The sequence below is a fragment of the Xiphophorus hellerii genome, chromosome 4 (genome assembly GCF_003331165.1).
Source record: "Xiphophorus hellerii strain 12219 chromosome 4, Xiphophorus_hellerii-4.1, whole genome shotgun sequence".
Classification (NCBI taxonomy): domain Eukaryota; kingdom Metazoa; phylum Chordata; class Actinopteri; order Cyprinodontiformes; family Poeciliidae; genus Xiphophorus; species Xiphophorus hellerii.
The window spans coordinates 26,312,080-26,325,355 of NC_045675.1; the positions used below are offsets into that span (position 1 = coordinate 26,312,080).

The window sequence follows — 13,276 nt, forward strand, 5'->3', positions numbered from 1 at the left end:
GTGACTATAAATTGGATCTTTTGCAAGATTCTGTTTCTGCATTAGCCCTCGTGACGGACTTGGAGTCCTATCCAGGGTGTGCAACCGCCTCTTTACGAATGTGTTTTCAGGGAAGTGGGTCATTTACACAACCACAGTGTTGGAATAAATGAGTCCAGAAAAATTTACAGAGCCCCAATTGACAGTAATGCCTTAATTTATAAGAGTAACAAGCCAAGTGGTAAAACTGAGCTAATTGGTGAGCTGAACAACCATCCACAATTAGATTTAGCTACAGTATTGAAATTGTATCACTGGGAAAATATGTTTTCAGCCTTTTCTTAATTTACTTTTTAAGTGTTCCTCAGTCTTTCATGAAGGTAAGTTCATTTAAAGTGGATTTGAAAAGTTATTGTCTGCACTAGACATGAAAACTGATTCAAAGAAATTCAACCCTAAAAAGGACAAAGTTTGTGAAAATACAGTGCATACCGCAACTAAAAAGGATGGAATTAATATAATAAATTGTGACTTGGCTGTTTCTGTTTAATAGAAAAATATGTTTAAATAATTTTATTAATGATATAAAAACTAGTAGAGCTGGGGGAAAAATCTAATTTGTCAAGTAAGCAATCAAATCTGGATTTTTTTTTTTCTTCATCAATAGACTCCTTGGGTTTCCATATTTCAGAGTGATGTCAGCAGGCATAAAGTCCACCGTTTTATTTGACAAGCATGTTTTACACCTTCTATTTATTTGAACTTTCAATTTAGGACAGCTCTACAACTGAATATTAGGACAAGGACGTCAAGAGTACAGTCGTAGTAATAAGAGTATGAATCAGTGTGACAATAAAGCTGAAATGACACGAGAATAAATAACAGAAAAGTAGCTGTCCAGGCATTTTTTTCTGTATTAAAACAACTTTTTTTCTCATAATTTTTAAGACGTTCTTGTAAAATTGCTAAAATTATCACGATGTTCTCATTATTAAACCAAAATTCTTGTAGCCACACCCTAATCTGTCATACATCTGACAGAAAATGTTTTCTGTCAATTGTAATTTCTTCTTTAGAAAAGAAGGCGAGAAAAATAAATTATTGAAATGGGATCAAATTTGAAAAATAATTCTTTATTTTTAAGCGTGACCGCCCCGCCCAAATAATTACTACTAGTGGTTAAAAGCTCGTTCCAACCCTAATCCTGCTCCTGTTCATGTGTCCTGAAGGAGTTCTCCGGACCTCGGCTGGAACGGCCGCGTCGGTCGGCAGAGCCACCTGTCTTCCGGCGGCTCCAACACAGAAGAAGACGGCATCTTTGTCAACTCGGCCAGCAGTAAACTCCTGGAGAGAGCGCACGACATCCTGATGTCAGTACCTGCAACACGCACAATAAAACGTTCAGCATTCACCTCAGTGAGGCAGATTTCTGCTCTCTTGATGTCCCATGTGCTTGTTAAACTGCAACCCGGTTAGCTGTTGAATGCAGTTTAAAGATGCACCGGAGGACGTGTTTTTGATTCCAGATGAACTTTATCTAGTTAGAGAAATCCAAATATTGTGATCAGAAATGTAAAGAAGTAGCTTAGAGATGTCTGGAAACCTGACAGACCTCCTGAGATCCCTTTTCCGCCCAGCTGGAGGCTCCGTCACTGATCCCGACATTCCCGCCAGCTCAGTCTGCGCTGCTCTGCGCCTGACCCTCCGAAGGAATATTTCCTCTCCAGTGGAAAAATTAAAGTCCCACTTCTTCTGTGACCCATTCAGAAAAAATTTCCGGAAGTGATTTATTGCTACTCGATGTTTGGAGGGGAAAAAAAGCCATTGGTTAATTTCTGTTTTGTTTTGATTTTATATATGTAAACAGGAGGAACAAAAACTACAAGTCGAAACCAGTTCTTCCGAAGGTATGAGCTGTCTTACTGTAACGTAGAGTTTCACTGGGCTTGTGCTGACTGTGACTTTCTGCCTGCAGCATTTACTGAACGTCAAATCACTAAAGTACCTTAGCAACCTGACGCTTCACGACCGCATCACCAAGTCGCTGCTTCACCTCCACAAGAAGAAGAAACCTCCCAGTATCAGCGCACAATTTCAGGTCAGATGGGATGGGATGGATGGATGCACTCGCTGCTTTACAGTTCAGCAAATCCGCAGCTTACTAAGAAAAGTTGTGTTTTCCAAATCTTACAGCGATAGGAAGGAAACATCACACATCTCTGTTCACCCCTACATTTATGATTTTTTTTTTTGTCTGCATCACTGCATATCCAAGAGACATAATGTGTGAGATCATCTCTGGTAATAAGAAACATGCTGGATTTTGTATATTAAAAAGGAAGTGATTCATTCACTGACACACCCTTATGAAACAGCACAATACCTTGTGGATGAACTCCTCAAATCAAGGGGGGAAATCTGTGAAAAGTTTCTATTTTGTGTTTTTGCTACCACTTTCAAAGCAGTTCAAGGTGCTTAGTACATAATAAAAACACAAAATTACAAAGTTGTAAAGAAAACATCATACAACTGCTACTTATCAGGAACTTTCAAAGTTAAATTGCAGTATTTATGTTTGATTAAATTTGAATAAATCTATCAAGACATGTTGTTTTATGTGTTAAAGACCTGGAATACAAAATCAGAATCTGTCTGAAACAAAATCAGCTGGAAAAAAAGTTTGATTGGTACGTCTCTAAAAATGAAAAAAAAAAAAACAACCAAAAACACTAGTTCAGGTTCAAACCATCAAATCTGAAATTTTAACCACTTCAAAAGGACTTTGAAGTTTTAACATCAGCAGGTTTGACATAAGCTCAGCTGCACCAGAGAAACCGTTTGCGTAATCAAAATTTGACTTTATTACTTTCTCTGTTATTACATGTACAATGTAAATAGGAAAACCAGGCAGCAGATAACATGGAAATAAAAGATAGGAGTACTGTTGTCATTGCAGGAGCCTGACAACTGACAACTACAGTGTTTTCTCAGTCAACAGTGCTATATCTGCTGACTGAAATATGGAAAACAATCTCATCAGTGGGCAGTAACATTTCCGTAACCAAACACTTGATTCCCCCCCCCCGTCCTCTTTAAAAGTGAACAGTGTTTTGTGGCAGCTGGAGGTGCAGCTGAGGTCCCTGTGGACGGCCGGCGGGGAGGCAGCCTGAGTCCATGTGTGGATGACTTCACTCTCCACATCCTGTGCTGCTCCGATTGCTTTAATCTCCCATGCTGGGGAAAAAAAAAAAAAAAAAAGTCTGAATTCCTCCTGCCTCTAAGTGATTACACACACACATGCACCCCCACATGTGTTTGTGTGTTTAATTACACAGTCACTGCAAATGAAAAATAGAAAGAAAAAAAAAAAGCTGCATCCTGTTTTCTACCAAACCGCAAATCCTTACATAAATGTATATAGACAGTTATACTGATGCAAATCGGGGGATTTTAACGCTTCGGCGTTCCTCGCAGATGGCGACAGAGTTTCGCTGTTGTCTGTTAAACAGCTGTGAAGTGTCTCCGTGTGTTTCGTGCTGTTGGGTTTGAAGACTTCTTTTCCCATGTTTTATCCTGCAGGCTTCTCTCAATAAGCTCATGGAGACTCTGGGTCAGTCGGAGCCTTATTTTGTCAAGTGCATCCGTTCCAACGCCGAGAAGGTACGGTGGCCACAGTTGCTTTAGTTTTCCAATATTCCTTAATCCTGCTTTGAAGTGAGAATTTTAAAAATAAAAGACAATCTGTTTTCCGTTTCCCCTCCTCTCTCTCTCTCTCTCTGTCTCTCACGCACGCACGCACGCACACACACACACACACACAGCTGCCCTTAAGGTTTGATGATAACTTGGTGCTGAGGCAGCTGCGGTACACAGGTATGCTGGAGACGGTCCGCATCCGGCAATCTGGATACAACGTCAAGTACACCTTCAAGGTAATGCACATGTCGTCGTCATGGTGATATTCTTGACTAAATTTCCTTCATTGGCATACCCAATTTAAAAAAAAAAAAAGTGTACAGAGCATTCAAATAAGTTAAAACTCCATTACAAAATCCAGCAAAATGTAGTTTGACCTCATTTATTCACTGGAGAAAAATCCCACATCATTTGTTGTTAAAATTCAGACATTTGACAAGATTAGAGACGTGCAGAGATTTCAAAACCTCTCCAGATCAGTAGACTCCCTTAAGAGCTGCTGTCCCTGATCTGTCCCTGTTCAAACGAAAGGTTCATTTTCAGAATCCTGCAGAACTCAATGACATCCTGAACGGATTTCAGTCAATTGATTCTAGGGCTGCAACTAACAATTATCTTATTAGTCAGTTATTCTATCGATTATTCTGACGATTAATCAATATCTTCAAAAGAGCTGTCCAGCATGTAAACGGAGAAATGGCTTCTTTGGAGACTTTGTGACTTCATGATTTCATATTTTACTGTAGTTCTCCAACACCGAGCTTTGGGGGTTTTTTTGTCCCCATATTTACTTTCTTCACCTTTGTGAGAAATGTCCAGGAGAATCGGGAATGTAACTAAACTAACTTTTAGTTACATTCACTTTAAATGGATTGTTATGGTTGCCAATAATTGTGGAGTTAGTAAATTTTGGGAAAAAAGTCTTAATGTGGGATTTTCTCTTCTGAATACTATGTTTTTTTTTTATTAAATTGCTTTTTTTCCTAAATTGTCAATGCAAGATTATGCTGCTACATTAAATATGCAACTGCTTTTTTCATATCTACTAAAGAAGGGGCGATTATGCATAAAGAGTGCAGTGCATTATCTGTCTTGGGATAAGACAGATAATTCCTGTGTTATCCCAAAAAGGCTAGAAATGTGTCGGATTAGAAAAGGTTCAGATTTCATATAGTTGATTAGTATTCAGTATGATTTATGAGGGAAAACTCATTCATGTGTTTTTAAACTCTGTGCTAGGGAATCATGTTTTCCAGAAGGGTGTTGTGCAGATGAACTTGTTTTTATTCGTGACCTTGTGTCGGCCAAGAAGATTTTTAAAACGGCGCACTGACAGAAACTGAAAAGCCTCTCAGGTTCTCAGGAGCTGGAGTGCCAGTGATGATTTTTTTTTTTTTTAAAGCCTTTTTTTCTCCAGGAAACTTGTTCCTGATTCATTGTGTGTTGGGTCAGAAGGGAATTTCTGGGGGTGGGAGATGGCAGCCGTCTTTAACCACGCTGCCTCTCTGAGGAGTGATGTCAGCCCCCTGAGAAGCGCTGCGCTGCTAATAAAGCGAATGGTGGTGAATGCAGATGGGCGTTAGTTGCTGGACAGAAGACAGTCGGGAGTGGCCCACTTCCACTCCTGTTTCTTCTTACAGTAGTTTCCATTCTCTGGTTTTGTTCACTTCTGCCAATAACCTCTTGTGTCAAGATTTTAGATAACGAATAGGTCACCTTGTTGGCTAGACATTGCGTAATTGAGTAACATGTCTGCTTTGGGTATTTCTTTCACCGTGTAAAGAAATATTTTGTTGTTTTTTGGGGGGGTAGATTTGGGGCATTATCAGACATATTCCACTAACATTGTAATGGTATGAAATGATTAAGGAAAATGAAATGAAGCACGTTTAAAATCTCTGAACTATACCAGTAATTCTACATCAAGGCAAAAGGTTTAGAAATGTTAGCTTAAAGAAGCCATATTTGTTCAATCCATCTTTAGGCAGTCTGAATAAAAAACACAAAGAACTCTTCACCCTGATTACTTGGATGTTTACTTGTTTAAACGTTAAATAAAGTAGGGAAATCAAACACTTCCTGGCCTTGTTAAAATCTCCTCATCCTACGCACAAGGATGTGAAACCACGGAAAATTTCACATTTACATTTTCGGGCCACAATTCCTAAAGAATTTTGGCACAACCACCCACAATAGCATCACCAAAAATAATAGTTATAATAAAAATCATATCCACAGTGAAACGTGGTGGCGGTGTGATGATTGGTGGCTAGCTTTTTCAAGCTTTTTTTCTTTTTCTTGTTGTTGAAGTTACTAAAACTTAACACTTCCAGATGCTAGTCAGTTCAGACCCAAACCATCAGGTGGAAACATGAGAAGGAGTTTTAATTTCACAGAATGAGTCCAAGAATTTGTCCAAATAATTAGAGGAATGGCTCCACTAGAAGAAAAGCAAAGTTTGGAAATGAGTCAGCAATATCGAACTCTCGTTGTACCAGTATGATGAGAATCCCATCGGTCTGAAGTTTCACACACATCATCCACTTCAGATATTTGGCACGTTAAAAGTAATAATAATTTTAAAAAACTGGACACGTTGAACAATTTTTCCACTTAAAACTAAATATGAAAACTTCATTTTCTGTCATTTTATCTCTTCAGGTCATGGTAGACCGGTTACTTTACACCGTACTTAATGTTTACAGCCGTACATGAGTGAAACTTTCAGTGGCGAAGGAAAGAAAGCTCATAAAGAAGAAGTGTTCTGGTGATCTCACTCTGACCATTACAGCAGCAGACATTTTCATTCACGGTAAATTCCTCAGCATACTTTGTGCCGTGTTCAGCAGTAATGAGAAATATCTTGTGGATGGGATCACTCCGAAGGACTCTACTGGTCAGGACAGACCCTCCTCATTGTGCTCGGGGTCTGAAATATGCCCCATGCTGGTAATTGTATAAACACAGCATCTGTGTGCCTGTCCAGCCCCCCTGCTGGCCTGATTGTGTTCAGTTCAGCCAATGAAGGTTCAGTTTAAAGAAATGGATGTATGATGTTTGAATCTGTACAAAAATGTATTTATTTATTTATTTTTTTTTACCTAAAACCAGATATTCCTCACTGGTTTTCTACATTTGAATTGCATCATAGAGATGCTGCAGATCGGCTGCTGCTGGTCCAGAGTCGGTTGAATTGGCTTTCACTGATGTAAAATGTTCTATCTGGAAATGGGATAAAAATCCACATCTGAACTGATATTTCAGATTGTTTCCATAATCTGGTCTTTTTGTAGGACTTTGTTCATCACTTCAGTGTGCTGCTGCCGGAGGGAACCCGTTCTACCAGGGCGAGCATCCAGGGAAGTATGGATCAGCTGGATCTTCAACCAGAGGGCTATCAAGTGGGAAAGACAAAGGTATGTAACCATCTCCGTTCAGTGTTAGCCTGAGCCCTCATTATTTTCTATAGTTTTGAAGCTAAATCAGTGAGGGGTTGTTTTATATTATTATTATAAAAGATATTATTATATTATAATATTCTTTAGCTACTTACATGTAGAGTTCCTCAAGGCTTTGTACTGGGACTTTTTTTTATTTTCAGCAAGTATTTTGCCTTTTTAGTTTGAAGTGTCCCGTTACAACACTTGGCGGACGCTATCCAGGTTCATCCATTGATTTTTAAAAAAGAGAGTTATGAATGTCCTGCTAGTTGTAGCGGCGTCCCTGCACCAACAATACAAGCTTATTGTATAGTGGTTCTGTAACCTATTTATTGAAACAAGGCATGTTACGCAATCATCTTTTTTAACTTTGAAAGAACCTTACAACTTCCCAAATCTGAGTATCTTTGCTGCTGCTTCTCCTTTAGCTTGAACAAGAAAATGTGCACAAATAACACCAGTTTTAGGCAGATTCTCATAGCTTTCTTTTAGTTTCTTTAGTTTAGCTTTAGTATACCGTAGTTTGGCTTTTTTTTTTAAAGGTTCCAGTTGCTCAGGTCTCGTCTCCACTAAGGCCACCTTATAGCCAGATGGCCTTACATGTTCCACTCTATAAATGCAAAGTGAGGGCGATCCCTAGCTTGTGCTATAATGTACAATATTCATATAGAGCCCAGAACAGTTCAAGGCACTAAGAAATTAACTTATTGTTGTTAATTTTGAGGACAACTTGACATTGACATGTAAATATAAAAGCCTTTGAGTGGAAATGAGAAATTAATTTTTGAGTTCATTGAGCTCAAGGAATGACTTGTAACATGGGCACAAACGTGTAATAAACTGCTTTGTATTGTTTTATAGTAAAGTACATATAAGTTGAGTTGTACTTGTGCTGTATTGAACACCTAAATAAGAAACTTTGGCAGGTGTTTATATACCTGAAGCTATGAATGAATTGGTTTGTGTTTGGGATGATCTCATATTACCTGAAAGCATCTTGTCTTTGAAAGAAAAAAGTATGTAATGAAGATATAACCTCATGTTTGGTGTTTTTTAAGTTGCAGCTATGAATGGGGTTTGATAGAGGGGTCCATGCTTCTGGGATGTGTCTATATAATTAGAGGATCATGCCTGACATTCTTGTCCGCGTATATCTGGTCTGGGATTTCTTGGCCGTTGTGTGTACGCTTTTGATTCAGCTTTTTTTTTTAAAATAAAAGAATGTGTGTATGTCACTTTGCTCACTGCCTTACTCACAGAAAGCACGTGGGCCGGCCCGTTCTGACTCCATCCCGGCCTTTCCCCCCCTCAGGTGTTTTTACAGGAGGCTGAGCGTCAGCGGCTGCACGCCGAGCTCCACGGAGAGGTGCTCAGACTCATTGTCATGCTGCAGCAGCGATTCAGAGCGCGGCTGGAGAGGAAGCACTTCGTGAGGATGAGGGAGGCGGCGGTCAGCATCCAGGTGAAGTGTTTTTATCATCACTGATCTGATCTGCAGCAAAGACTGTCTTTAGTTCTGTTCCAGTGATTATTTCTTTATTTTCTATACTGGAATTGCTGACAAAGTGGGGCATTAGTTCAGCCTTGTATCGTACTTATTATAACATTGTCAAAATACAATTTTGGAAGGAATGCATTTGTTTCTTTTCTTTTTTTGTCAAAATCACTTTTGATAAAAAGTGACTTTGGACATTATTTTAGGAAGGTGACAAAGGTAATGGAAAAAAATACTAAATAACTTTTTGTCTTGTGTGAGCAACAGGTGTTGTGAGATGTAGTTCATAATTGCATAAAAACAACTTTTTGTATCCAGAGGGATGCTTAAATGTGACGTTACAAATATTGTGTTAAGGTACCATACATAGAGTCCATTTTGAACGTAATAATACATTTTTGCACAATAAAGCTGGTATAATTTGTGTGCTCTTTTTTTTTCATAAGTAGTTGTTGTTGGGTTTTTTTTGTCAGTTTTGAAATATGTCTCAGTTTTATTTATTTGCTGATCAAAAAGAAAAACACAAGATCACTGCAAATAAAAAGATGTGCTGGGACAAATTCAAAGAAAATCTTGTAAAAAGTCACATCAAGGCAATAAATAAGGAAAACTAGTACGCATAATTTCAACTAACTATAGTCAAAAGGAGAATGGAAAAAAATAACCAATGACGTGGAAATGCGACTAATAAAGGTTTATGCACATATTGAACGCAAAGCTGCTTGAAAGGTATGAAGTGGACATGTTGAAATTTAAAATGACATAAACTTTGTGGCATTTCACAAAAGATATTTCAAGAAGTTTATTTTTCTAGAAATTTATACTGTTTAACTTTCTACATTTTTCAAAACAATAATTCATGCCTCCTTACAGAAATGGTGGCGAACGTACCGGTCCATGAAGGAGGACGAGGAAGAGTATTATGACCCTGGTGTCCAGGAGAGGGCAGCTGTGTGTCTGCAGGCTCACTGGAGAAGTTACCGGGAACGTCAAAGGTTCAGGCAGTGGAGACGGGCGACTCGGGTTCTACAGAGAGCGTGGAGGTTCTGGCTCGGTCGGCGCTCCTCTGCGGCCCTGGTTATTCAGGCAGCGTGGCGCTGTCACCAGGCCAGGGAGTCCTACCTGCGCTTGTATGCTGCTGTGATTCAGCTGCAGGCAATTAGCAGAGGTTTCCTCAGCAGGCAAAGGTAGGATATACTAGAAAATGTTTAATGTGAGAGGATGCATGTGAAACAAAGTCCTGATGTTATAGTTTCTTTCTGAAAATAGCTTCTAGGGATATATGACAACATGGTTTTGCTAAAGCTTGCGGGGAAAAAAAGCCGCTTAATCTTTGCACACAGCACCAGCAGTGTATTTGGGCTTTGTTCTGTGTGCAATCAGACTGGTAAGTTCATATCATGACGCAAGCAACCCAAGCCAAAGCAGCTCTGTAATCGGCTGCTGAGCTCCTGAGGGCAAGGCTTTGTACTCCTAACTTCAACTCTGGAGTTGGTTGTTCACTTTTCATTTCTAAGATTCTCATCACAGTGTTAAAGTAACGCTGGAACTTCTTAATTTGCAGCTTCAGAAAATTGAGAGAACAGCGACAGAAGGAGGAGGAGGAGAATGGCCGGGTGAGCATCTCGCCTGGAGAGGAGGAAGAGCTGGGAGAAGGAATCATGGGGCTGGATCTCAGCACCTGGGAGGATCGCTCCTACGAACAACGAGAAAGGAGCCTCCATGCACTCAGCAGCCATAAGGACACCGCTAAAGAGAAAGAAGACGGCAACTCTGAAGTAGAAACCGAAGCAACCTCCTCAGTCCCATCGTCCGCTGTGGTGGCGCAGGATCGGGCAAGAACTGTGGAGGAGCCTGCCCAGAAAACCACTCGCTCCAAACGAGAGAACCGGCGGATGAGGGAGTTGGAGCAAGCCAAGTTCAGCCTGGAGCTGCTGAAGGTCCGGGCGAATAGCGGCGGAGCTTCGTCTCCCTCTGAGGAGCAGCGTTGGTCTCTGGAGCTGGTGCCGCCCGCTAGCCCATCTCTCCCTTCACCCCAAGGCACACCTGACAGCGAGAGCTCCAAAGGCAGCTTCGAGCTTCTCACGATGGACGAAGAGTCGCCCAAGACTACAGAGGAGATCATGGACGGCAAGGACCCTCACTCCCCTGTCCCACCTGTTGCTCCTGAATCAAATGTGGAAGATGTTTCACTGAACCCAACCCAACCACAGGAAGCTGAAGCTGCTTCCCCCCAAAGAAGCCAGAGTCCACCCGCTCATCCACATCCGCCCAAAATCCAGAACAATCTTCCCACGTTTTACGTCCCCACTCGCAAGGGCGGCAGCATCATCCCCCAAGATGCAGCTACAGCCACCGCTACCGCTGCAAAGCCTCTCAAAGAGAGACGAGAGTCATCACGGCGCCCGGTGGTTGTGGTCATCAGCATGCAGAAAGAAACCCCGCTAAGCGACGAGCTGAGTGCCATCGTCCGTCCTCCGGTGGACCTGAGAGATTCCGCCGCCCAGACGGGTGATTCTCCGCCTTCGTCGACCGATCCGTCCGTGATAGAGAAGCTGGTGCGGCTGAACGAGCAGAAGGAGGAGCGACGGCGCAACCAGCAGCAGCAGAACGAGAAGGAGATGATGGAGCAGATACGAAAACAGAAGGAAGTGTTGGAGCAGGAGCGCATCAAATACGCCCGGCATGAGAAAGAGATGTTCGAGAAGCAGAGAGGCGAAGCCCTGCACAGGATCCAGCAGAGCAGGCAGGCTGGGCCGGATTCTGCCAGAACCTCCACATCCACCAAAGGTCCCCGACCCAGCTCTCTGCTGATCGAGAAGACCTCGGGTCAAGCTCCTCACGGCAGAACGCAGTCGGACTCCACCTCACCTCCGCCTCACTCTCCGGTCGCCATAGGCGCTCACGGGAGCTCCCGTCCTACCCAGCTGCCCCCGCCACCGTTCTCTGCTCCTACGGAGCGACGCAAAGACCACCGACCTACCGCGGAAGGCTGGGCCCCTAAGCTCACTCTGGAGACCCGAAACGGAGCGGGAATCAGGGTGAGAGTTGCCGGCAAGAAGCCACAGAGTCAGGAAGTTACAGCAGTGAGTCTGGCTGACAAACCAGGGAACATCTTCTTCTCCCCAGATGACAAAGTGATGTTTACCCCGTGAGTGTGCTCTACCTTTCTCTGCTTGACCAAACTTTTATGATGCCAATTAATGGTGGATTTCAGTTAATGATTTGCAATGCCCTTACCTGGGTATTCTGATGTGCTTTGAAAGGATCAGCTGTTAAAATGAAGTCTTAAGCAAAAAGGAGTCACAGCATTTCTAAGATTCATTGATGAAAACTGCTTAGTTTTTGCACTTATACACTGTTTTTGTATTACTAATTTTACATTAATGAAACACATTTATCTGCTTTTTGATAAGCATCTTAATCTGAATTTGACTGCTAAAAACCTTATTGCTCAGGTGGGAGAATCTGTTGACAGAACAACTATTAGAGGTACACTCCACAAAACAGTTCTTAGAAGAGAAACATAGTTGAAAGAGACAATATTGCAATAAAACACAGCAGAGGCTGCAGAAGACTTGAGAGTGGAGCAGAGGTTCACCTTCTAGCAGAACAATGACCCAAAACATCCAGCCAGAATTTATAGATCAGCCAACATCTGAAACATTGGTCCAACTGAGAATCTGCTGCGTGACGCAGTCTGGTAAAACTTGTGCAATTTCCTAAAGAACAATGGAGAAAAATGTCTCTATAGATCAGGATGGATGGATTTAGCAGACTCATATTTAGGTCTGTGTCTCTTTTATCCACCAGATTTGACGCCGACTCTAAAGAACAAGCTGTAACCGTTCCCAGAGAAGGACCAACACCAGCTTTGAAGCCGTCTAAAGCAACAAAGGCTCGGGATGTAAGCAACCCCCCCCCACCCCCTGCTGTTTACATAGCGTGTGTTTGTATATGTGTAGGTTTTGTGTTGTGGATGTCTGAATCTTGTAATCCAACTCTTGCCCCGAGAGCTGACCGGCTGAAGGATCCGGGGAAGACGATTGGCCGGTGCTCTGCCGGAGACTCACGCAGGAACTTTTTCCTCATGCTGTTCTCACCTCTGGTAAACTCCAGGTCAGCAGCGTGGGCCAGAAAAAGAAAGCCAGAATGGCGCGGACGCGCTCCGACTTCCTCACCCGCGCCTCCAGCCTCGCAGCTGGCGGCGACTCAGAAGAGGACGACTATGGCGGCGACAGCCTCACCAGCCCACGCCACTACACTCTGCCCCTCTCCAAGCAGAATTCCACAGAGGCGGGCCTGAGAGAGGCCTGTTTCAGTGACTCAGACATGGTACCCCCTCCAGGCCACCGGTGGCCCCTCTCTCTGTACTCTCTGCTAAAGCCTGACTTCTCTTTGACTTTTCTAACCCACTCAGTAGAAACAGCCTCGATCTGCATCTCACCTCTGCCTCAAACTGAACTTATTTCTGGCTTTTCCTTTTAAAACCCCAGTAAGGGGTATTTTCACACAGCAGGTCTCAATGCTCAATTCTGATTTTTTTTTTTTTTTTTTTTTACTGAAATCTATTTTTTTTTGTGTGTGTGTTTTCCGTTCATACTAATAATTAGATGCAAGAGCAATCTGACTTCTGTGTAAACGGTTTACAACCCCAAACAAAGAA

At 42.1% G+C, this 13,276-nt stretch overlaps 1 protein-coding gene across 4 annotated transcripts in view; it reads left to right on the top strand.

The window, feature by feature from the left end:
• Positions 1–13,276, top strand: part of myo9aa (myosin IXAa) — a 118,649-nt gene that overhangs the window by 90,125 nt on the left and 15,248 nt on the right. For 3 of the 4 annotated variants that reach the window (XM_032560207.1, XM_032560209.1, XM_032560208.1), the window contains 11 exons: positions 1,209–1,349; positions 1,847–1,886; positions 1,955–2,077; positions 3,559–3,639; positions 3,801–3,911; positions 6,969–7,091; positions 8,428–8,577; positions 9,484–9,797; positions 10,175–11,761; positions 12,424–12,517; positions 12,730–12,945. In XM_032560207.1, coding sequence (XP_032416098.1) covers positions 1,209–1,349; positions 1,847–1,886; positions 1,955–2,077; positions 3,559–3,639; positions 3,801–3,911; positions 6,969–7,091; positions 8,428–8,577; positions 9,484–9,797; positions 10,175–11,761; positions 12,424–12,517; positions 12,730–12,945 — 2,980 coding nt within the window. The remainder of the gene's footprint in view (positions 1–1,208; positions 1,350–1,846; positions 1,887–1,954; positions 2,078–3,558; positions 3,640–3,800; positions 3,912–6,968; positions 7,092–8,427; positions 8,578–9,483; positions 9,798–10,174; positions 11,762–12,423; positions 12,518–12,729; positions 12,946–13,276) is intronic. The other variant, XM_032560211.1, reaches the window with a different exon arrangement.